Source organism: Leptonotus elevatus, chromosome 15, assembly GCF_054856555.1.
Source record: "Leptonotus elevatus isolate MCC_2025b chromosome 15, RoL_Lele_1.0, whole genome shotgun sequence".
NCBI lineage: Eukaryota > Metazoa > Chordata > Actinopteri > Syngnathiformes > Syngnathidae > Leptonotus > Leptonotus elevatus.
This window is the reverse complement of record NC_141253.1, coordinates 18,288,509-18,313,095: the sequence shown is the minus strand read 5'-3', so window position 1 is coordinate 18,313,095 and position 24,587 is coordinate 18,288,509. Positions and strand designations below refer to the sequence as shown.

Sequence of the window (24,587 nt, the reverse complement as noted above, 5' to 3'; positions counted from 1 at the left end):
GAAGCAAAGCAGAGAAAACAAAAGTAGCTTACAAAATTTACTAACAGAACGTACATTGACAATGTTAAAACATTTAGAGTAAAGCGGTTTTATGAGATAATTAAAATAAATAAATAACATGGTTTAAAAATGTTGAAAAGACCTTAATCAAAGGTATTGACCTTTTGCACGTGATGTCACAGCCCTACGGGACGCTGGAAGGCAAAGGAGCCACTTGCCTCTATTGTAATCATTGAATCTCGTACAGCGTAAAGTCCTTTATCGAATCGATTATCTTATAAAATGGTCACATATTGCAGTGCGGTCGGTTGTACAGACAGACAAAGGAGTAAAACAAATGTTGCTTTTTATCGCATACCTACTAATGAAGACAAAATACATCGATTGATAGCAACAATCAACAGAAAGGACCATCCCACAAAGTATTCACGGATTTGCAGCGATCGTATTTTGCGAGGTTAGTAGATAAATGTTGTAATTAGTAGATAAATGTTCATACATTTTACTAGTAAACGTACACTCTAACAAAGATTGTAACAGAAGTGTCGAATTGCGTGTTTCAAATCACATTAACGAGCCAGATAGTTAGCGTCCACTCCAACTGCACGAACACAGCTTAGTTTTAAAATACACCTTCAAAACTATTAAGTGCATTTGACTGTTTAATAATGGGGATTTCATCTTTGTGCTTGGAGTTTTTCACTCTGGAGCCGGAGTCATATTCATGAAATTACTGCATAGCTTGCCACTACGATTTACACATTTATTCCATGCTAGTAAACATAGTAACATAACATCATCACAGTTTCAATATAGAACGGACTGTGTAAAAAGAAGTTAGTTAGCATGATAAACAAGTTTTACCTTTGCATTACGAGGTATATTGTCCCCCGCTGTGAGCGTAGCATCTCGTCCCAGAGACTCAGCCAGCGACAAGCTTTTGAATCAGCCCCGGTGCAAGGAGAAGAGACGGCATTGACTACATAATAATATAGGTCGTGCGCTGTGAATTCCGGCAAAGTCTGCGATTTGATTAACTTGGTAAAAACAGCATGCAACAGAAGGTAAGAGCTGTTTTCAAACTAGCGATCTCCAACTAAAGTAAATATCGCGTAAAGTAAATATGAGTCCCGACTAAATGTGCCACTTTGACTGACGGGCGAACTTCGGTTGAAGGAGTAGATTATACAAAAAGTAGAAAAACTTATAAACACGTTCTATTTTAAATATTGCCATGGTCCCCAAAAAGTGTATATGTGTGTGTATATATGTGTATATATATATATATATAGAGAGATATAGATATATGTATATGTATGTATGTATGTATGTGTGTGTATATGTATGTGTGTGTATATGTGTATATGTACATGTGTGTGTATATATATATATATATATATATATATATATATATATATATATATATATATGTGTTTATGCTGGAGCATACAGAAGGCTTTGATGCAGCCTCTGACCTGAAGGGGTCGCTTAAAGCAATGGTAGTTATTACAACAACAAAAAACGGCAGCAGAGTATAAGAGATCAGCCAGGGCCATGTTGCAAAAAGCTATTTTCCCCAGTGTTTTAAACAGGTTTGTGAATAATGATGAAACTTAGCTATATTCTAATGCTGATTGCTGCTTTGATGCAGCCTCTCAAATGGAAATAATGGTTGAAGAAATTGTAGTTATTACACAAAAGGCCAGCAGGTGGCAGCAGAGCAAAAGAGATCAACCAGGGCCATGTTGGAAAAAAAGCCAATTTACTCACAATTCTAAATAGATTTGTGAATAATGATGAAACTTAGTTATATTCTAATGATAATTGCTGCAAAACGGAAACAGATAGAGATGTACTTTTTTCCCCTCTGAAAGAAGAGACTCGAATCTTTCTTTTGGTAGGTTCCATGTTTTTAGCAATAGAACACAATATTCTGTGGGCCTTGCAAAATCAGTCAAAATCCAGTAAAACAGGAAGGATTTGCTTCACTGGAAATGGCTGGGAGTGATGAGTTAATGTGCATGAATTATATGTGAATTTTCACTATTCGCGGGCCGGCCTGGTTCCTATCCCGCGTGAATGGCGGGGGTGCAATGTATAATTTGAAATTATAATATCATCATTCACCACTAGATTGCAGACATGGCTTAGTTGCGCTTGCTGGGTCTTCTACTGGCCTATACTACAACGTGAATAGGCCTCATCATTTCTTGTGGATTTGGAATGACATGCAGGACATAGTATCTAAATCAGGCCTCCTGGGCATTACTAACCTGAAATGTAGGTGTGCAAGGAGAACATTTAGGGCACAGTTTGTGAGATAAATATTCACGCCACTCAGGTTCACTACTTTACTCATAAACGGCCTGAAGTGTGGAGCACAAGTTTGTCTGCAACAAAAACATATTCCAGAATTGTAATTTAAAAAAAAAAGAAAAGTTTACTGGTCGCACAGGTGCGAGTAGATGAAAAATGTACTTAGCCCTGCTAAAAATAACAATACAATTGTGAGTGAGTTGATTTTTGGGAAAAAAATTAATAAATGCATGAATTGTGTTCTTGCACTTACACACAATGTTGGTTTGCTGTTCAGCAGTTTTGTGCTGTCCTTGAATGGTAATTTTTATACACGAGTGCCCTTTGCACTGGGGGTCGTGGGTGGTGGATCACAGTTTGTGATATTTTTGGATTGTTCAATGTTCAAGGCAGGTTCATTGATAATGATTTGGTTTTTAAGTAAAATTTTAAGCAGCACAACCATATTAACTGAATACACCTCTGTTTCAAAATTCCTCAACATTGTTGTACAAGTCACAAAATCAAACCCTAATCATGGGTAAAAAATGATGCCCCCCGCGGCTCTTGGTGTGCATTAATGCATAGGCCTATGTATCAATTTGCACTAAGTCAAATATCCAAGCATAGTTATAATGATCACTTTTTCACTGTGATTTGACATCATTTGTCATTTGAGTAGCTGTCAGGTGTGGTGGGAGTTCACAACTGTCCATTTGTCACCTCTTTGGAATCTGCTTCCTTCCCCTCTCTTTGTGTACCACAACCACCTTTGCAAGAATGAACTTGTCATGGACATTTCTTAGGAAACTGAACATTATTGTCTGTAATTCTAGCATAAACAGTGCCTTGGATTCACTTTGCTAACGTAAATCCCCGCGTGGCGAAACCAAGAGTCATGCAGGTGAATGATGTCACATTGAAAAATTACTCCTTGTGGTATGATGAACATGACAGTTAGTCATATTTCAGGTTCAACATAAATGGATTTCATTCCTCTTAAAATAATCCGTTTTACTTTGTCTTAAAATGTCTTTGACATCTCGGGGCGTATTTAGTCATTTGGGAGTAATGTTTATAATCAACTCAAATGTGTGAATTTGAGAAAATTCTATTTTCTCAGCTAGATAACGTCCTTCAAATCTTTCTTGAGGATTAGGCCTATTGGGGCTACGTATATAAATATATATATATATTTATTTATTTATTTTCGAGTGTAGGGGCGGTCGCAAATTTGAGTTTTTTTCTTGCAAATGTTCTACTTTATAAAGTGGCAGATTTGCAAGAGAAAAACTCAGAAACTTACGAGAAATACACGTAGCGTACAACTCAGATATTTGTGGCAATACTTTTTGATCGGGTTTTCACTAGACATGTAACGATAATGGCAATATCGTAATATCGTGATATTATAACTGCTACAGTATCGTCTTTGTCATGTCATGATATTAAAAGCAGCACATCTGTTAAAAAAGTCAGGTTGATTTCCATTTGTGCAGTTCTAGCACGCTCTGGTGGCTAGTTTTTTAGTGCAGTTTAATTTTCACAAGGCATGTTTTAGCCCTTCTATGTTTAAAATCCACGCCAATGGTCAGATGAAGGGGAACATAATATGCTTGTGAATCGAGTCAATATGTGGAGGAACTATTATTGGAGGAATATATATATATATATATATATATATATATATATATATATGTATATATATATATATGTATATATATATATATATATATATATATATATATATATATATATATGTATATATATATATATGTATATATATATATATATATATATATAATATTGTCAGTCGAGCTGCCGTGTATGACGAATAAAGTGAATGAATCCATCTCCATCCTGCCTTTTCATTTAAAAACAGTGTCCCATTAACCACCAACGAATCCTTACATTGACTATAGCTACACTATGTGTTTTTCCCGTAAGTTTCTGAGTTTTTTTCCTCACAAATCTGCCACTTTAAAAAGTCACAAATTTGCCACTTTATAAAGTGACAAATTTGTGAATTTTTTCCTTGGAATATTGTCTCCACCCACTAAAGATAATTATATGTGGCCCTGATAAGCCGTTGTAAATATGTGATTCATCACAATGCTTTTTTTTAATAGATAAGAAGAATCAACATTTAATATATTGTCCCATGTCAATCACATCTTCGTGTCACAGCCGACTTCACTTCATTGGCGCTTGCTGTTGTCGGTTATGCACATTTGGTGTCACTGTGAAAAAGGTTGAATGAAGCCTTTGGTAGTTTTGACAAAAATGGTTTTGCTCTTGCTTAATTTTTTTCTCTTTTGTTTTGCTAATTGTTACTCTCTTCCTGAATCAAGTTTGTACATGCGCAGGAAAATTACGTACTAGTCCATTGTGTGAGAAGGATAGCGGTAGCACTCGAAGTGATCATTATACTGACTTTGATGTGTTGTTAAGCAAGTGAATTAAGAGTAAAACAATAATAATTGCTTAAAAAAACACTTTCGTAATCACTTTTGCCTGTGTTTTGTCTAACGATAAGTCCATCCCTGTTGACAGTTTGGGGTTTTATAACTCTATGTAGTGTAATTCTTAAACAATGTCTGTACTAGCGATTACTCACAACCCACTCAGGTAATTATACTGTGAGTCATTAAGACACTTGGTTTCATAGTAAATACAACCAATTCTGACATCATTGTGGGGGAAAATGGCATGAGTCATTAACAACAAATATATTTTTCTCCCAAGCTGGCAACAAATAGAACCCTAAATTTGATTCAGATTTTGTTGTGTGTTTTCAGTACTCACAGATGAGTATTTGAACCACTGCCTGGTAGTTAGTTGTATGTCGATTCATAGGTGAATAACGTATTACAACTGATTGAAATAGCGAGCCTAAAATTGTATTCCTGGAATCTTTTTTGATGCAATTCAATCATTTAGTGTCTTTGAGTTGTCCGTATTTTAAGAGCCACTGTACCCGAATGTGATTGAGACGGAGCCACACCCCGATACTGCAACAGTCGCCGTTGCTCTTGCATCACCTATGTCTGCCACACTCTCCTTCACATTCTCAACAGAGCTGCACAAGAATGACATTACATTCTCTTCTGCTGCTTACTGCAGCATCTGATGCTCAAATTCCCCTTTGGGAATAATAAAGTTGACCCTTCTAATTGATTAACACACCACCATATACATACTTAGCTAATGAAATTACAGTTTTTTTTTGTTTTTTTGTTGTTGCTCTAAGACACTTTTACAAGGCCTCATAGAATAGACGTGAGTAATTGACAGGCAAATAAACCAGAGGGGGATAGGAATTACAAAAACAGAAGCCCACATATTTAAGGAATTAACTAGCAACAAATAGAAACATATTGAATGGACAAAACACACTTTTGTATGGTAGGAAGATTAGAGAGTAAAATGCAGTAGAGTGGTGCATCAAACAGAAAAAAGTGCACCCCCACCAAAGGCTTATTGCTGATTTTGCAGCATGCATGAATGCATGGTTCCACAAGCATTGATGCAAACATTTGCATCAAGGCTTGGAGAAAAAATGTGGTTGAGTGAAGTCTGAGGCCAAAGAGGGTCACAGTGAGAAAAGGAGGAAGAGACTGTCAGATAAGCACAATGACAGTGGTAAAGTGGACTTAAGTGAACAGGAATGACAAATATCTGAGGAAGCAGGAATTGTCCTGTTGAGAATTGCGGCTTTGATGAAGACAAGGCGTCAGGGATTCCGGAACTGAGGAAATGCATTGTCTTTAGGTAGAATATGCACTTGGACCTGCAATTTGACACTTGTGGAAGTCAGTTTGTTTCCTTTAGAAGCAAATCATGGAAATAGAATTAATCTATTCTACAGTCGATGGAAGTCGTCATGGAACCTCCTTCTGCGTTCAGTAATAATTGAACATTAGTGTAAAAATAAAGTTGACTGCTTCATAATACAATACTTAAATACTTAACAATAACGACAGTTATGTATGTAACTACGGTTCTATTTCGTCCCTCCTGACCGCCAGGTGGCGGTGCTGAAACAGCATGGAAATCCCCCACACGCATGTGTCACTCGAGAAAGAATTCATAAAGAGACATTTCCAGGGTTCCGGCTGACGTGATCCTCCTGTATAAAAGGCGATCGTAGCCGGAGTCTCTCAGAACCTTCTCGCGCAAATCAACACGAGGGCTCTGAGTGACAAGCAATGCTGGCGGTCAATCGGGACTTATAGAACCGTAGTTACATACTGCCGTTCTATTTCGTCCCTCCCGACCGCCAAGTGGCGGTGCTGAAACAGCGTGGAACGTCGAATACCAACGATGTCACGAAGACCCGGGAAACTGTACCTCACAGCAGGACCACGAACCACATCCAGTGGATGAGGAGAGGTGACATCCAAACTGTAGAATCTGGAGAACGTGCAAGGCGACGACCAGAAAGCAGCCGCACCAAGGACACTCCTTTCAGAACAGCCCATGGGGTAGACACACCCCTGGTGGCGTGACTGCGCACCCCAGGAGGAAGGGGACGACCAGAGACCCGATACGACTGCTGAATCACCTCCCCGATCCAATGGGAGAGGCATTGCTTGGACACAGCAGCTCCTTTATTCGGGCCGTCATAAGACACAAAAAGCTGGGTGAATGTACGGAAATCTGAAGTAGCATCCAAATAAGAGCAGTGCGCTCTCACAGGACAACAAAGACCTGGAACGTCATCCCCTTCCATCGATGCCGGCGCAAAACGAGCGAGACGAATAGGGTGGTTGACTTGAGAGCCAGATAAAACCTTGGACACAAAAGCAGCGTCGGGATGCCAACGAAGCTAACAACGAGGCTAACAGACAGGGCGTGGAGCTCACCCACCCGTTTAGAGGATGCTATCCCAAGTAGACACGCCATCTTGCAAGACAGCCATCGAAGTTCCCCTTCGGCTAACTGCTCGAAAAGGGACCTACACAGTGCGTCGAGCACCAGACGAAGGTCCCAGGTCGGTACTCGAGGCGGATTCCTAGAACGAAGGCGAAGGGCACCCCTGAGGAAGGAGGCCACTAGGCTATGGCAACCCACAGACTTGCCATCCACTGCAACATGGCAGGCGAAATGGCCGCCACGTAGACCCTGACCGTAGAAGGGGAATGCCCCTTATCATAAACAGTTTGGAGGAATTCCAGAACAGTGGGAATAGGGCACGTCACGGGATCCCTCCTGCAAATTGCACACTACTCCGTAAACAGCTTCCATCTGTTAGCATACAGTGAACGAGTGGACGGAGCCCTGGCATTAAGGATCGTATTCTGAACAAAAGACGAGCACTCAGTCAGCAACGGGTCTCGACCCTCAGCGGCCAGAGACACAGATGGAGCCGGCAGGGACCGGGATGCCAAATCTGACCCCGCTGTTGGGACAGTAGATCCAACCGACTGGGCAGGTTCCACGGTTCGGAGGAGCAGAGACTGCGAAGGAGAGGGAACCAAGTCTGGGCTGGCCAAAGAGGGGCCACCAGCAACTCCGTGTGACCCTCCAGAAGGACCCTCTGACGGGTCAGATGAATGAGGAAGAGAGGTGGGAAGGCATATAGGCCCCTTGGCCAGGGGTGTGCAAGAGCATCCTGGCCTAGCGGGCTGCTCTGTTCCCTCAGGGAAAACCAGAGGGGACAGTGAGTGGACTCAAAAAGATCCACTGTCGCCTTTCCGAAGCGACTCCAAATGACGCTCACCACCTCCGGGTGGAGACGCCTATCCCCCTGAGGTGAACGACGGCGGGAGAGGGAATCCGCCCAATTTTAATGCACTACACACACACACTTGTATATACACTGGGTGGGATCACATCCACGGTGTCGGCGAGCTGGCGAACTCAGTAACAGGGTTCACTTTCACTAAGTACGCTGGCGGGACGACCGGGGGTCTTTCCCCGCTGGGCCTGGGGTTTGGGGGTGCCGCCCGTCCCCTGGTGCGCCCATCTCCCCTTCCGACCCCAGTGTTCCGTCCCACCACGTAGCTGTAGGTGAGATGGGGTGGGCGCGGGTGCCCTCGCCGCTCCGCTGTCCGGCCCCCTCTCCGGTACCGATGCCTGGGGTTTGGGGGTCGGGGTTTGGAGGGCTGGCGTTTGGTGGGGGGTGGGGGGGGGGGGTTTGCTGGGTTTGCTGGGGGTGGAGGGGTGTCCGGGGGTTTGGGGGCCCGGGAGGGCTGTGGGCCGGTGGGGTGCCTGGCAGGCCTGCCGTGCCCCGTTCTGCTGCGTTGGGCTGGGGGCGCGGCCCGTGTTGGGGTGGGGCGCGCTCCTGGCTCCTGGTTTGCTCTCCGGCCAGTGGCCCCTGTGGGGCCCGGGGGTTGTGCCTTGGCGCTGCCGTGGCCTGGGGGCCCTGGGGGGTTGTGCTTGCTCTGTTCTGGCCGGGGTCGACGGCTCCCCTCTTTGGTAGAGGTTTTCATGCATGCCAGATCCACCATACCAGCATCTATCGAAATTAAAACACAATCTGCTTCTTCCTCTGGTCGTTGAATCGGTGGAGGCGGATGTCTGTGGATCTCACTCTGCTTTATCTATCCTTCCTTCCTTTCCTCAGTCTCTCGTTTGGTCTCTTGAGGTCTCCCTAATTTGTTGGAATTTATATGCTTCTGGGGTTCGTGAAAGATTCTGGTTTGTAACCCGGTGGGTAGTAGGTGGTGTCTGGTCGGTGCTGGATTTCACTTTCCTTTCTTTTCTTTGATCCTTCCTCGGGTCTCCTGACAACCTCACGACTCTAGCTGGATTCTGAAGTATTCGGTTTAGGTGAACGGTATGGGATTTTTAATAGGTTTTAGGTGAATTAATGAGTACACACTCACACGCACGCACACATGCACACACACATATGCACACACACACGCACCTACTCACGCACATACAAGATAAAATAACAATAAAGCGATGATGACATGTCGAATTGGTAAAATTACCGAATGAACAATACTGAGCTCTCAGAAAAAATAAATAAATAAAAATAAAATAAATAAATAAATAAAAAGGAATCCACCTACTGGTTGACAATGCCCGGGAGAAACATGGCCCATCTAAGAAGCCTCCGTGAGGCCCGTAGCAGCTGGGCGGACCTTGTCCCGCCCTGATAATTGATGTGATAAATAGTGAAGGTGTTGTCCGATCGTACAAGGACATGGCGCCCTGCCATGAAGGGCAGAAAATGAATGAGGGCCAGATGCATAGCCCGCAGCTCCAGCACATTGATGTGCAGCGATCTGTCCCCTGCAGACCACTGGCCTTGAGCCGTCCTGTGTAGCCAAAGTGCACCCCGTCCACTCAGGCTGGCATCGGTGGTGACCATTTCGTGACGTGTGGGTACCACCCCCAACGGGACTCCCGCTGATAGAACAGACCGGCGATCCCAAGATGTGAGAGCACCCATGAACCGACTGGACACTCGGAGACGCTTCCGACGGTCCAGCGGCGGGTTGAGCCGGAAGCCGAGCAGCCACCGTTGCAATGGTCGCAGTGACAGCAAGCCCAATGGCACAAATGCCGTCAGGGACATTAACTTGCCCAGCAGACACAGAAAAAGGACATACGGCAGCGTCCCATTGGCACAGAAGAGAGAGATAAGACGTAGCACATTGTCAACTATCCGTGGGGACGGTCGAGCAGTCATGGAGGTGGTGTAAGAGAGCACCTTTATGCCCCTCGACTGCAGGGGTGCAAAGTGCCGACTTCACTCAACGTGTGAACACTCTGGGAGTACTCTGAACGGCCAGTGGCGACCCCTGTAAGCAAAGCAGAGAAACTTCTTGTGCTGAGAAGCAATAGGGACGTGGAAGTAAGCGTCCTTCAGATCGATTGACGTAAACCATTCCCCTCGGACAATCGTCCTCAACACGGCCGACGTAGTTAGCATACGGAAGGGCAACACCCTGAGGTAACGGTTGAGCCTTCTCAGATCTAAGATGGGGCGTAGTCCGCCTGTCTTTTTTGGAATGAGGAAGTAGGGAGAGTAGATTCCCCCGGATGAGCCAAGGGGGATCCACTGCTTTGATAGCAAACTTGGCGAGGGGGGTCGCTAGCTCTTGATCCAGAGCTAGTACCTTTTCCGGGTCGCTGATGAAAGTCTCTCTGACCCGTAAGGAGAGAGGGGGCCGGCGTCGGAACTGAATCCTGTACCCATGAGACAAGGTTGAAAGCACCCATGGGTCCGAAGCGAGGGCAGCCGAGTAGTTGAGCTGGCGACAGGAAAAGTAACAGACTGCCGGCCCCTCTGGCTTAATCCCTGGCCCTCCTTTAGGGGTCCGGGAGGGATGGGGCGTGGTGCTGACCATTGGGCCCTCGGCCAGAGGGGCGAACCCCACGGGTGTCCGTGACATGTCCTCGTGTGGGATGACGAGGCCCGTAGGCCGAAATAATTTCCCAGTACGTGACAGAGGGGCGGCCGGGAGAGTGGCTCCACCCGAGTTTAACGGAGCATAGGGCCTGGCAAGGCTAGCAAACTTACGCCTTGCGTCATTAGCACGCACTGTGCGTTTCAGCGCTCCTGTCGCTGCCGAACCAAAAACTTAACCCGACACCAGAGTGAGGTGACGCAGTTCCTTCCGGGAGGGCTCTCGCAAGGGTGATTGAGACAGGTGTGCTACCACCGTCGCCGCGTTGTATGACTTAGTGACCAGTTCAGTGACCAGTTTGATGGACATCAAGCGCCACTGAAGGCACCGCCGACGATGACCGCACCTGGAGAGCCGCCGCGTCCTGGTGAGACGCAACATCAGTTGTGCTCACCGGAGCGTGGACCGCCGCAGCAGCGGTCGCCACTGCGCGACAGTCGAGACAGCAGTCAGTGCGTCCCTCTTCGGGCAAGAAAGAGCCGCCACAGAGCTAGCAGCGAGCATCATCGTCCATAGCAGCCGCCGAATAATGCGCAATGAGTGTGCGCAAGTCAACAGGCTGGTATCTTCGCGTGGGAGAGGATGCGAAAAAAAACTGCCTCTTGACCAATGGAACAACCAAATTCACAAGTGCTCACAGCAACCCATAAGTAAAGGTTTGTGTCATCATTCCCTAGCAGAAGTCATGACAGACAATATCAAAGCCATCAAACAACATCAAGGCGGCTGGCGACCTCACAAACGGAGCTGCATAAGTTGCGAGTCAATAAAAGCTAGGAAAGGATACGAAATAACCGTACCAACACTAGCGAGTTGTAGTCAAAACAAGTCAAAGTAACCGTAGGCAAGACGTCAACCGTCGTTAATATCCACCAGGCGTACTCACAAATTTGAAGCCGCACTCAGCGATGCATAAATTCCAAAAGTCCAAATACACCGAGCTGTCGCAGTCGAGGGGGAAATCCCCACGCGCACGCGTCACTGTTTAACAGCAACATCATCAAATCACAAAACAATGCTCTTTGTGTTTGCTCCCAATATTGTCAAACATTTTATATTTGAATTTTGTCAAGAAAAAAAACAAAGAAAAAAATTATTTTTCTTAATCTGTGACTGTTATAGAGCTGAGAGTATTCTGGGGTCCATTGGGTCCAAGTTATTCAAGGGGCCAGTTGCCCATCCCTGACTTATGGTGATTAGATAATAGCCTAGTAAAGTACACTCTTAAAAAAAAAGTTGGGTAAAAAATAACCCAATTATGGATCAAAAATGGACCGATCTATTTTATGGGTCAATTTGACCCCACTTTCTGGGTTGTTTTATACAAAATTACCCAATTTTTGGACCCAAGTAAAGGTTCAATATTTATGAGTTGTTTTACACTAAAAGACCCATTTCTTGACTCAAAGTTGGGTCAAATTGACCCAAGTAGAGGATCAGTCCATTTTTGATCCAACTGTTTTTGGAGTGTATATACTTGTATATTGTAAATAGTTGTATTACTTAAAATAGAAATGAAATGTGGTAAAAATAGAAGACATATGGGCAGGATGTATTTTCATAATAATATTATTATATCATAATGCAGGGCCTATAGTATGGTATACGAACTGTTAGTACGTGTGACGGTAGCCACAAAAAACAATGGACAACTTCTATAATTTATTTTATTGTGATATCTATTATTAATTAACAGTATTTGCAGGGATCCTAATGTGTGCTGGAAAGCTGTCAAGTTGGGGTCAGCATTCAAAATATATTTCCTTACAGGGAGTGAAGAATTTGAATTATGTGTGCACATTTTTTCACCGACAAAAAGAAAATCACTTGACAAAAAAAGTTGTTAAATGTCTCATTCTGGGTTCAAACTGGTTACAGCATATCATGTATTTGTGAGCAATCCTTGGATAGGTTGGAAATTTGGCATCCCCTTGCTTCCTACCAAAAATGCTAAGTCATAACCTCACTGCTGTGATGGTTTGCCAGAATTGTCATCTTGAACTTGAACACCATCCATCTAATGAGAAAAGCAGAATGGCTTGAATGAGTCATCATTTTTCTTCCAAGGTTATGTGAGAAATAAATGCTCCCTTCACGTCTCAGCCAGCTAGTAGAAATGGAGACAGTAGAGTAGGGGCGCCCTCTTGTGACTATTTGTGAAGTTGATTTAGATGAGGGCGTGTCCCTTCAAATATCACAGTTTAATACGTCATTGTTACTGTAAAACGTTTTCTAGTGCATTTGCTTTAACACCAGGAATATTTCTTATACATTTATCAGAATGTAATAATGTTTTTGAACAGGTGTTATTTTGTATTTGGCTCTTGTGCTTGTTGTCAGTATGATACTGATGGGCATCATAAGTTCTACATATACAGCATGGCTTTTGTTTATGCCCCTGATATTTTTATATTAAATATAAAATCGATTATACAGCAACCTCTAATGTAGCCCATGCCTAGGCCAATATACAGTTCAAAGTAACTCTCATTAATAACTCACAATAATTGACTTAAGTCACAAAATTGCATGGTCTAATTTAGGGGTCAGCAACCTTTCCTGCCAGAAGAACCATTTTAGGCAAATAAATAACAGAACATTTGTCTGAAGCCGCAAAACATTTGAAGATCGTGATGATGGATGATGGAGTGTGTAATGTAAAGGCCCCAACAACTAATCAGCCCTGCACCATAAAGGAAACATTCATATATTTTTTTCATACTTCATTTTTATAAACATTTTTTACTTTTCGGCCTTTCTGACAAATTTCTGACATTTTTGGCAATTTTATGGACATATGGTGATTTTCTGCCTCTCCCTTATTATTATTATTATTATTATTATTATTATTATTATTATTAATATTATTATTGATATTGTATGGCTATTTTTTTTGGTTTACACATTTTTTCCTGCCTTTTTTTGCTATAAATTTTGGCTATTTTGTGGACACTTTATGGTCATTTTTGGTATTTCTTCTTTTGTTTTGTTTTGTTGTTGTTGTTTTTTTATTGTTACTTTTTGAATGTTTTCTTTTTTGGGGGGGATTGTTTTTAGTTGTCTGCCTTTTTTTCATCCTTTTTGGACATTTTATGGTCATGTTTTGGACATGTTAAAGTCATTTTAAAAACTTTTTCATCTTCTTTTCATTCATCTTTTTCTAAAAACTTAAAATTGTGACTTTTTTTTAAGATTTAGTTATTATTTTTTATTTAATCAATAATTAATTTAAATAATATTTTATCTAAAAAAATAAAAATATTATTTCCTACTTATTTTTTTAAGATATCCACAAGGAGCCACAAGGGACAAAAGAGTGCCGCATGTGGCTCCTGAGCCGCAGGTTGCAGACCCCTGATTTTTATTATTAGTACAGTAGTTGGTTTATTTTCATTGGCCCTAATTTGCTTTCTTTCTTTGAGTGGGAATGCTTTCTCAAAATATTCAGTTTTGGAATGACTTGAAATGAGTGGGATGACGCAAGTGAACTATTCCTCGATTTTGGTGCAGTGCATCATGTTTTTGCATGAGGACCAGTCACTGCAGCAGACAACACATACCTCGCTCTGTCCCAACACTTGGACCATCACAAAAATTAAATCAGCATCCTGTTGACTAGGCTCCAACTAAATGCCACTCTTCGTTGGTTTAATATGTCAGATACAAAATTAAGGGGAAAAAGCAGTAATATTTGTCTTCCTTTTAGGATGATAAGAACAGATGAAGCTGCTCTATTTTAATCTGCATCAGGGAAAGATGTGCAGCACGTTGGATGGTCAGGCACCAAAAAGCATTAACACTCCTGAGTGTCTATTTTAAAAGTCATTAGCAGTATTTGATTTGAGTGCAAGTTGATATTTTAATGCATAATTAATCATTGATGAAGGCAATAATTTTTGTGTTGAGCCTCTACTCATTTATTTTGCTGAAGGTCCAATGTCGGTTCTCATAAGACATGAATGAAGTGCGGTGCGTGTCGTGATTCATTCTGTTTTTCTGGGTGTCTCCTGCAGCTTCCACCAGCACCACCACAACCGCCAAGACCTCCAGTCATGTGACGCGCTGTAGTGATAGCCAGAAGAACTACTGTGTCAACGGAGGGGAGTGCTTTACCCTTGAAATCATGCATGGCAGCACAAAGTTTTTTTGCAGGTGAGGACATGGGATTTTGGAGACTGGCTTTTTTTTGTGCGGGTTTGCTGTGCTTGTGTTTTACTGCGTTCTTTCTGTCAAGCTACTTTACAAACAATTAATTTCACTCTCTTGACACTTGACACACTTAGAGGCAAGGAAGGAATCTATACGATGCACTAACCAGCCACTAGATTAATACTTCAGTACTTTCACAATTGAAGCCTTGGATATCCCATAAAAGCTCTCTGTAAAAGTATCTCACAAAAGTGAGTACACCCCTCATATTTCTGCAGATATTTAATTATATCTCTTCATGGGATAACAGTGAAGAAATGAAACTCTGACACAATGAAAGTAGTCAGTATACAAATTATATAAAAGTGTAAAATTTATTGTTCCCGCTATGAAACTCACATTACAGCCATTAAAAATTATACCCTTGGCAACAAAAGTGAGTACACACCTGAGTGGAAATGTCCAAACTGAGCACAATTAATCATTTTCCCCTCCCCAGTATCATGTGACTCGTTATCGTTACGATGTGTGAATAATGGTATTATGGTAATATGGTATTACAGCTCTCCAGGACTGGACTGGCACAAATAATAAGCCATTTTGACTTAGGCCCGCCAGCCCAGCCCGATTCCTGACCACCCTTGGCTATTACGAAGCTCTACCACTGTTGTTTATTGGTTCAGTTCGCTCTCTATATTGTAAATGGATTAACTAATTCAAACCCAAAACCGTATGAATACGTTTGAATGATTTTTCCTTTACTCCCAAAAACGTATTTATATGTTTTGTTTTATGTTTTTTCATGCTTAACATACATAAGGCTTTGATGCAGCTTCTGAACTGAAGAGGTGGCTTAAAACAATGGTAGTTATGAAAAAAAACGGTCAGCAGGTGGCAGCAGAGTATAAGAGATCAGCCAAGGCCATGTTGTATAATTAAACATTCATGAAGGCAAGCATCTCTATCTATCTATCTATCTATCTATCTATCTATCTATCTATCTATCTATCTATCTATCTATCTATCTATCTATCTATCTATCTATCTATCTATCTATCTATCTATCTATCTATCTATCTATCTATCTATCTATCTATCTATCTATCTATCTGCAGAGGCAGATAGATGGATAGATGGATGCAATCTAACTGAATAGGCGAATCTTCATGAAAATACTGACCCAAACACACTTCTGAAACAACAAAGGAGTTCATCAAGAGTACGAAGTGGAAGGTTTTAGCCTGACCAAATCTCACAACCCTTACTTAAACCCTTGTATGGTGTTTGGGTCTGTGGGACCCATTTTCACACACTAAAAACAGGTCTCACAGACCCAAACACCATACGAGGATTCTTCATAGCGTTGTTCCAATACCGCTATCGAGAGAGGCTCCGATACTGCATTAAAACAGTGGCATCGGCATTGGCAAGTACTAACAAGTAACATGCCAATATCATTATTTCCGACGCTGATATAGGACTTTGGAGGCAGCATCTTGTGTCTTGCTTATGCACAATATTCACTGATGTGTGACTTGTTCACTGCATGCCAAGCCAAGATATCCTATTGGCCCTTGAATGCTCTGAACCAATGGCAGGACAGCTTTTTCATGTTGAAAAAACAAACAAACCTAGGTATTGTTATGGCATCGGTATTGACCGATACTGCAAAAGTGGGTATCAGAATCAGTATCGGAGGACAAAAAATGGTACCGGAACAACACTAATTCTTCACAAAAGAAAAATGCACTGTTTCAAAGTTTGATTATGTCAATTGGTGCATCAATGTTTGTTTGTTTTGAATACAGTTTTTCACTTTTTGCTTTTCACAAACTGAAGCTATCTGTCAGAGAAATTTAGCGAGCTAAAATAACAAAAGTAGTTAAACTACATAAAACCTTTATTATTATTATTATTATTATTATTGTGATGAATAAGCGGTTTGGAAAATGGATGGATTGTTATTAGTATAAATATCTATCCAATTTAATAACCTTAATAACCAATTTAACCTGCGTAAATAATATTTCAAAGTCTCATAATCCAAAATTATACCATTCAGGTCCATATGTCTTGTCATTTTTCTTTCTTTCTTTCTTTCTTTCTTTCTTTCTTTCTTTCTTTCTTTCTTTCTTTCTTTCTTTCTTTCTTTCTGTCTGTCTGTCTGTCTGTCTGTCTGTTTGTCTGTCGCTCTCTCGCACTCTCTTTCTTTATCTCTCTCTCCCTCGATCTCCCTCTCCTTTGTCTGGAGATGGTACATGGATGCATTGTAAACTGTGGATTGCCCACCATGCTACACAGAAGCTTGTTCAGCATCCTCCTTTCTGCCCCAGATGTCAGGCTGTCCCTAACAGAGCCTGTCTTCCTCCTCAGTTCATCCAGGTGCAAAGCATCACTTTACTTGACGCTGTGCTCCAGCACACAGCTTCATATATGAGGGCGCTGGTAGAGCAGCATGTTTTTACAGGAAATACAGGCGGCTGTGTTCTTTGTTGCACAGGGCATCAATGTTGGCAGTACAATCCAGGCTTTCATCCACCTGCAATCCCAGGTATTAGTACGAGTGTGCAACACTCTAGGGTGGTTTGGATCCGACTTGCAGGCAGGACTTTTTGTATTTGCCTTTGTTGTTCTGAGTCCCACTCTACCCCACTGTCGTATGGTGTTCCACAGGGTTCTATTTTGGGGTATCTTCTGTTTTTATTGCATTTGCTGCCCCTGGGTTCCATCTAAAGAAAGCATGGCATTTTCTTTCACTGCTATATGGATGACAGTCAGATCTACTGTATGTCCCGCTAAGCAAAATGGATGCTTTCTCCTTAAAGCTTCTCAATGCAGTAAACTGAATTTCGAATTACTATTATCAAGTGTGGCCGAAAAATTTAACTGCACACTCCCACCTTCCCGTACACACTTCCTGCATGACATCACATCCGCAGACAGAAGGCGGGAAATTCAAACTCGAATGCAATCAGAAAACTATTGACCAGGAGTAGCCATTGTGAAAAGTTAATCTGTGAAATAGAAAATGTTTGAGTCATAAATGGTCAATCAAAAAGGCTATTGTAAAGATATTTTTTAGCAAAATCCTCCACTGAGCAGCTTTAAGGCCATTTTTTCCCGCTGTTTGCAGGAAATCAAAGCCTGGATGGAACTTCTTGAATTTCAATGACAAGAAAAGACAAGTCTGTTTGGTCCCAGTGGTCCTTGTACATCCCATCCTGTTGTCATGGGCCACAGTCTTGAACTTGGGTTTTAGAAAGGACAGTGTTTTTAAATCGTATTGGCAAATCTAGCTTCTTTTTTTTTCTTCTTCTTAGGCAGCTGGCTAAAGTTAAGCCTTTGCTTCTTCATCTTGGCTGGATTACTGTAATGCATTATATTCTGGAGTCAGCTAGTCCAAGGTCAGAATTCCGGTTTCTGAAACAATCGAGGTTTACATGCTTGGCGGAAAGAGCTACTCCCGTTTACATGCTCATTTGTGCTTGATTGGAATAACCCGACTCGGACCACAACTCGCGGACAACGTAATTAAGTAAATAACGTCATTTCTGTTTTTAACTTACTATATGTTCAATAAAAGACATTATATTTATGTCACTCTCCACGCTAAATAAAGTAGTCGGTTTCCTCCTCACTCCAGAAGTGTGGTTCTTTGCGGTGAGCGTCATGTTTGTTGACAACGGCTTGAGTATTTCCGGTGGGTTACACGCCATAAGCACGGACTTATATACTTGTATTTACTGTATGTGTATATAGGCACAAACTGTGGCGCTTTCACTGTAGAGACAAGGAAAACGCAGTGGAGAAATCAATGCATTCAAGGGAGGCTCCATTAGCAAGTAGGACGGAGCTGCGCATACAAGTCGTGACTATATAGACCAAGATGCCTTGCGAATCAAATCAGCGAAGAAGAAAAAGAAAAGAAGACGAAGAAGAAAATAGCGAGCATGCGCACAGTGAAAAACATTGCCCCAATCCGATCGATTGAGGTATTTCGAACGCGTTTATATGCACAAGAATTCAGGTTATGAATGGAGTAACCCAGGGGTCTTATTTAGGTTTTTAAAAACTCGAATAAGACCATATTCGGGTTATTGCGCGTGTTTACATGGCCTTACAAAACCCGAATATTGGCAATATTCGGGTTTCTAAAAGGGTTATTGCCTGCATGTAAACGTAGTCACTGCTTCACTTACAACCCAGGTGAGGGAGTCATTAGGTAACACAGCTACAGGTGGTTAATGTTGTGCTGGAGTTTGCACTATAAGGTCATTTGTCTGATCTTACTTTAATCATTTGACCATACGCCCACTGCCAAATGGGGATCATGAAGTAAGAATTTGACATTTAAAAAAAAAAATCCATCATTCCAACAATTTGCTCCCATTATCAGTTATTTTTTAATTTGGTCTTGTTACCTTTTTTTTTTTTGTCCATCTCGTTTGTCTTGTATGTAAAATGTCAGTATTGTTATTCTCTTGTCCTTTCTACCCATCGACCAGGTGCTTGACCGGATTCACTGGGCACCGATGTGAACAAGCTGTGCTTAAGAAAGTCTCAAACCCAAAACGTATGTGACCACTGTATTCAGTCCCACATGTCATTACTGGTGTTTCACCTTCATGTTTTTTCAAAATGGAGAAGTTCATCTTTCTTTTATGAACAATGATGGTGCAATTTGGTCATGAGAAAGCCATAATTCAAGTTCTGTGATCTGGTTTTGATGTTGGACCAATGAGAGCAACAATGATCTGAAACTTGCATGTACTTCCACTTCATCACATCCCATTCTGGTGTCCGCCACTGAAAAACAGTATTTTTTACCCTCAACCCGCTACTAATTTTTCATTCAGCACACCTCTCTGACACCAGATGTTAACACTTGCACGTAGAATACTAATGTGATTTGTAACAAAGTTTTGGATCAAATGTCTCACAACACTGGGACTCAAGTTACCACTGGGGGCTGAGGCTCCTCCTGTGGTCTTTGTGAGTCCTGTGTATATGGGCCTATGTAATTCTTGGGTTGGGCTTCAGCAAAATATGTTATCTGGGAGCTATCGATTCTTACAGCCCAAATGGCTGCCTGTTTACATGCACATTTCAGTCAGCTGCTTCAAGTCAAAACTCCCTAAATTCCAAGAGATTTAACTGAACTCAAACTTCTGAATTCTGACTAGACAGTTTGTCTAGGTAGCCCTTCCTGCCAACACCAGTGATGACTATTGTGGGTTCTTCTTCACTTTTATAAACTAACTGCCTGTCTCTTTTTGTCTGTTTCTCTTTTCTCCTAATCAGGTGTCCAAATGAATTTACTGGTGATCGCTGCCAAAACTATGTAATGGCCAGCTTTTACAGTATGTCTATTTCCACTTGTCTCTGTTTTTTTATTTTTATAATGGTGCATGTTTCATTAGCTGCACATGTGTTGTGATTCCTTTCAAGTCGCCTTAAACCTGTGATATAGGCAGATATGATTTTTGCATGTTCAAGTTTGCTTCAGTATGTTACAGCTTCATGACGTATTTAGTACACACATGCACATACACACAAATGAGCCTATTCATGGAGAACTACCATGCATGGCTAAACACAAAACAGTGGTGTACAGAAAAATTAAAAAAGGAAGTGACATAGATGTAAGCATTAATTAATTATGCCTTAACTATAACATTCACTTTTAAACCACTACTCTACGGCAGTTCACAATCAATTTTTATCTTATAACATCACAAAAACATAAAAGTTACTATAACTAAATCATACTCAGAGAGATGCTGATGATTTATATAAAAAATTCCCCCCTCTTTGTTCCTCACAGCTAGCAAGTTAGTTGTGTTGTGTCCCCAGAGCTTGCTAGTTGTTGCACTCATACGTGTTGCTCTGGGATTGCCGATTAAATCCTTCTGTGGGTTGGAACAAGCCAGCCAGGTGCAGTGTTAGCCAACCTGTCCTGTCAAGTTTTTCTCAAAAAGTCTGACATTTGACTTACTGTCACCCATTGCACACATCGCAGGAATTTAATAGCTCTGATCAACCTGTCAGAGGTTCTAAGCCAGCTAACAGACCTGTGTTGGTGAATATGAAATCAGATTGGTTTAAAAAAATAAAAATAAAAACGCCGTTTCTAATTGTGCAAAATTATTCATACCCCTGGCAAATTTTGAATATGTGGACATTTTAGCATGACAAAATCCCAAAACATACAGCAAAAGTGGTTAAGAAATGGTTTGTGGACAAAATATTAACGTTTTGCAGTGGCCCAGACAGTCCATACTTGAATTCAGTTGAAAATCTGTGGAGAGAACTAAAGATCAGGGTGATGAGAAGATAAGCTCATCACTAAAGCTGAATAGGCAAAAATATTACCGAGTCATGCAAAAAGCTGATCAGCAACTATAAGGATGCTTTTTATTTGCTGTAATAGCCAATAAAGGCTTTTCTATTGATTTTGAGGAGAAAGGTATGAATAATTTTGGACGTGACACTTTTTGTTAAAATATCTGAATTTAGTGGAATATTCAGTATTCAGCGAGTCACACACACTGTAAACTACAAAACTAACTACAAACTACAAATAAGGCATAGGCTCTAAAAAAACAATAAGATACAAACACGACGTGGCAACGTGTAACTATTCTAGAAAAACGTCACCCACAATTACGTACGTACGGGTCTATAAAAAGCCACCATGTGATACAAGTGTCGATATACTGTACATATATCTATTACGACGTCTTGAGTCGAGGTCTATATCGGGCTTTTGATGACATGTAAAGGTCGGATGCGTATGGATGAGCGTTCACAGTACAGGCGCATCGCATACATATCCGATTTATATCCACATATGAAAGAGAGGCCCAAGTCGGATTTGAAAAAAAATGGAATTGTACTGTTCACACTACATGAAAACATCAGATATGTGTTGCATATGGACAAAAAAATTTAATTGACCGGCATTGTGAATGTAGCCAAAATAGTCTGTTACAAAAAGTTCTTAACCTTTTTTACCTCAGGGCCCAACTTTTGCTGTAAAAAGTGGCCCGGGGCCCATTCAGAAATTATGATTTATGTTGACTTATTCTTGTTTGTATTTAATAACTAAATTAAATCTAGTTAAGGTTTATAAACTCTTTTTTGTAATTTAATAGCAAACCTCAAGTGGTTTATAACAGCCAAATTAAGCTTTTTAAAATTTTGTATTTATCCTCTGCCCCACTGTTATACGGTGTTCCACAGGGTTCTATTCTGGGGCCCCTCCTCATTTCATTGTATTTATTGCCTCTGGGCTCCATCTTAATAAAGCATATGGGATTTCTTTTCACTGCTATGCGGATGACAGTCAGATGATCTATCTATATCTATGTCTCAGATCTATGTGTCGCTGAGCTAAAAGGACGCTTTCTCATTAAGTTTCCTGTCTGGCGGAAATCAAAGCCTGCATGGCTCTCAATTTCTTGAATTTCATTGAAATTAAAACAAAAGTTATGGTCTTTGGTCCCAGTGGTCCATCTTATCCTGCTGACTTGGGCCTCTTGGTGCACTAAAGCTAACGGCCTCGAACTTAGGTATTAAACTGGAGAGTGATTTTAAATTGGTGCTGTTGTCAAATCCAGTTTTTTTTTTTCATTTTAGGCAGGTGACTCCTTTCTCAGCAGCACTTAGAAACAGTAATCCATGCCTTTGTTACATCTGGGCTGGATTGCAGTGTTCCCTCGTTTATCGTTGGTGTTACGTTCCCAAAATTACCCGCAATAAGTGACATCCACAAAGTAGAGCCTTTTTGTTGTTGTTGTTTTGTATTTTGGGGTGTAAAAATAAGTGTTAAGACGAGATTTGAATGTTTCTACATAGGTATTGGCTCTGATTTCCAAGGGTAGGGCATTCCAGAGCACTGGAGCTCGAATCAAAAATGCTTTTGAACTTGAGGACTTCTTTTTGGTTTTGGGATTACTAAAAGACCAGCATGTTGCGAACGCAGGTTTCGGGTTGGAACGTATGGTAGGTCAACGAGATGTGCTGAGCTGTGTAATAGTAACAAAACGTTCAAATTGCAAATTGGCTAGTATCGGGGTAATATGATCGAACGTTCTCGTCCTTATCAGAAATCTAGCTGCAGCATTTTGTACGATGGACAGTTTGTATCTGGAAAAACTCTGTAAATTGGGTCACTTATATCTTAAGGCACCACTGTTTTTCCATTTCTGTAAATAAATGTCCCCCATAATAATACCAAAGTTAGGCACAACAGCTGAGTTTTTGGATTCATTTTTGATCAGATTCCAATTCCAGAAAGAGAATTACATAGGCTACATCCATACAGTATGTGTACAAAACTGTCTCGATGTACAGGACATTTACCATGCAGTAAAACATGGTCGACTATGACAAACTCATTGGCATAATGTCTTAGTTTTGTAATTCAGCTAATGAAAGTATACTACCGTAACAATATTGGGACACCATAAACGGGCTAATGGAAATTAGCATATATGTCAAAGTAATTATGAACCTTCAAACGACTGTTACTGTAACCCACACAGAGCAACAACACATACAAACAGAGCATTTAAGAATGTTCACAGGTGTCTATTTTCTCTGCTTTGTGGGAGCAACGACTACAGTATAATTAGAGTAACTTCAGGATGCCCTCTTAACAACATAACAGGTTACTGCACTGACAGCACACAACGCTAAATTTTGACTTGTGGAACTATAAAAAAGAAAAGAAAAGGTAACTAATACAGGATTGTTCTTCTGCCTAAAATGTTTGCCGCACAAATATAATTAAAAACCTATATTATAGCGGGGCTGTGAAGGATGAAACATGATATAGTGGGGACCACTTTGTACCAATTTGTATCTAAAGAGGTGAAAGTAGCTAAAACCAATCACTTAATGGATATCCTAAAAACTTTTAGATAGATCTGTGTGTTCAAACTACGGTCATGTCCTCCATGCAATAAAATCATTGTTCATGAACCATTATAACTTATTATAATGAATAGGCAGTATACTGAATATTACTGTACTTACCACAATTTTGCTTTCATTTTTATTGGACTTTAGAATCATCAAATCAATTTAATCTGAAAATTCCATATTTTCTCTGCCAGAACACCTTGGAATTGAATTCATGGGTATGGCCCATTCCTTCTTACTTAAGTAGTTTGAAAATGAAAACCCTTGGTTAGTTTTCGCTTGTCAAATGAAGGGATTGTACATCCAGGACCAGTAGCACAAATACGATTCTTGAAACATTTAAGCAATGACAACAAAATTCTGATTACTTAATTGAATAATTCTACTTACAAGGAATACATACAAGCAAGCAATTGTTGTTGCAACACCAAAATGCATCTATTTTGAAAATGTCAGGCTTAAATTGCTTTGTATTTCTTCATTACAGGGTAACAGGGCTTTAAATATCTGATACTGTATGTTCACATCCCTTCACTATTTGTTTCTATATTAGTTGTTAGTCAATATGATTCAATCAAGATACACCACTGTCTTGCTGCTTTCTCCTTTCTTTCTATTTTCAACTTAATTTCCATTTTCATGTTCCTTAAATTCTCTTTCTCCGTGCTGCAGCTTTACTTCTGCCTTTCTTCTACAAAGTGTTTGGTGGCATGAAACCCTAGAAAACTGTAACCTTTCTCTCCTAGTGATGTTTGTGCAATATTTATAAAATTACTTCATTGATTACAAGCACTATTAAGGGTCCTAATAAACAATGTATTTGTGAAAATATTTATAAACAAAAAGCTAGAT

General features: G+C 40.9%; 1 protein-coding gene across 4 annotated transcripts in view; it reads left to right on the top strand.

The window, feature by feature from the left end:
• Positions 1-24,587, top strand: part of nrg1 (neuregulin 1) — a 39,613-nt gene that overhangs the window by 5,265 nt on the left and 9,761 nt on the right. For 2 of the 4 annotated variants that reach the window (XM_086097311.1, XM_086097310.1), the window contains exons 3-4: positions 14,675-14,813; positions 20,112-20,170. In XM_086097311.1, coding sequence (XP_085953437.1) covers positions 14,675-14,813; positions 20,112-20,170 — 198 coding nt within the window. Of the gene's footprint in view, positions 1-14,674; positions 14,814-19,315; positions 19,384-20,111; positions 20,171-23,929; positions 23,954-24,587 lie in introns of all 4 variants that reach the window. The other 2 variants (XM_086097308.1, XM_086097309.1) reach the window with 2 other exon arrangements.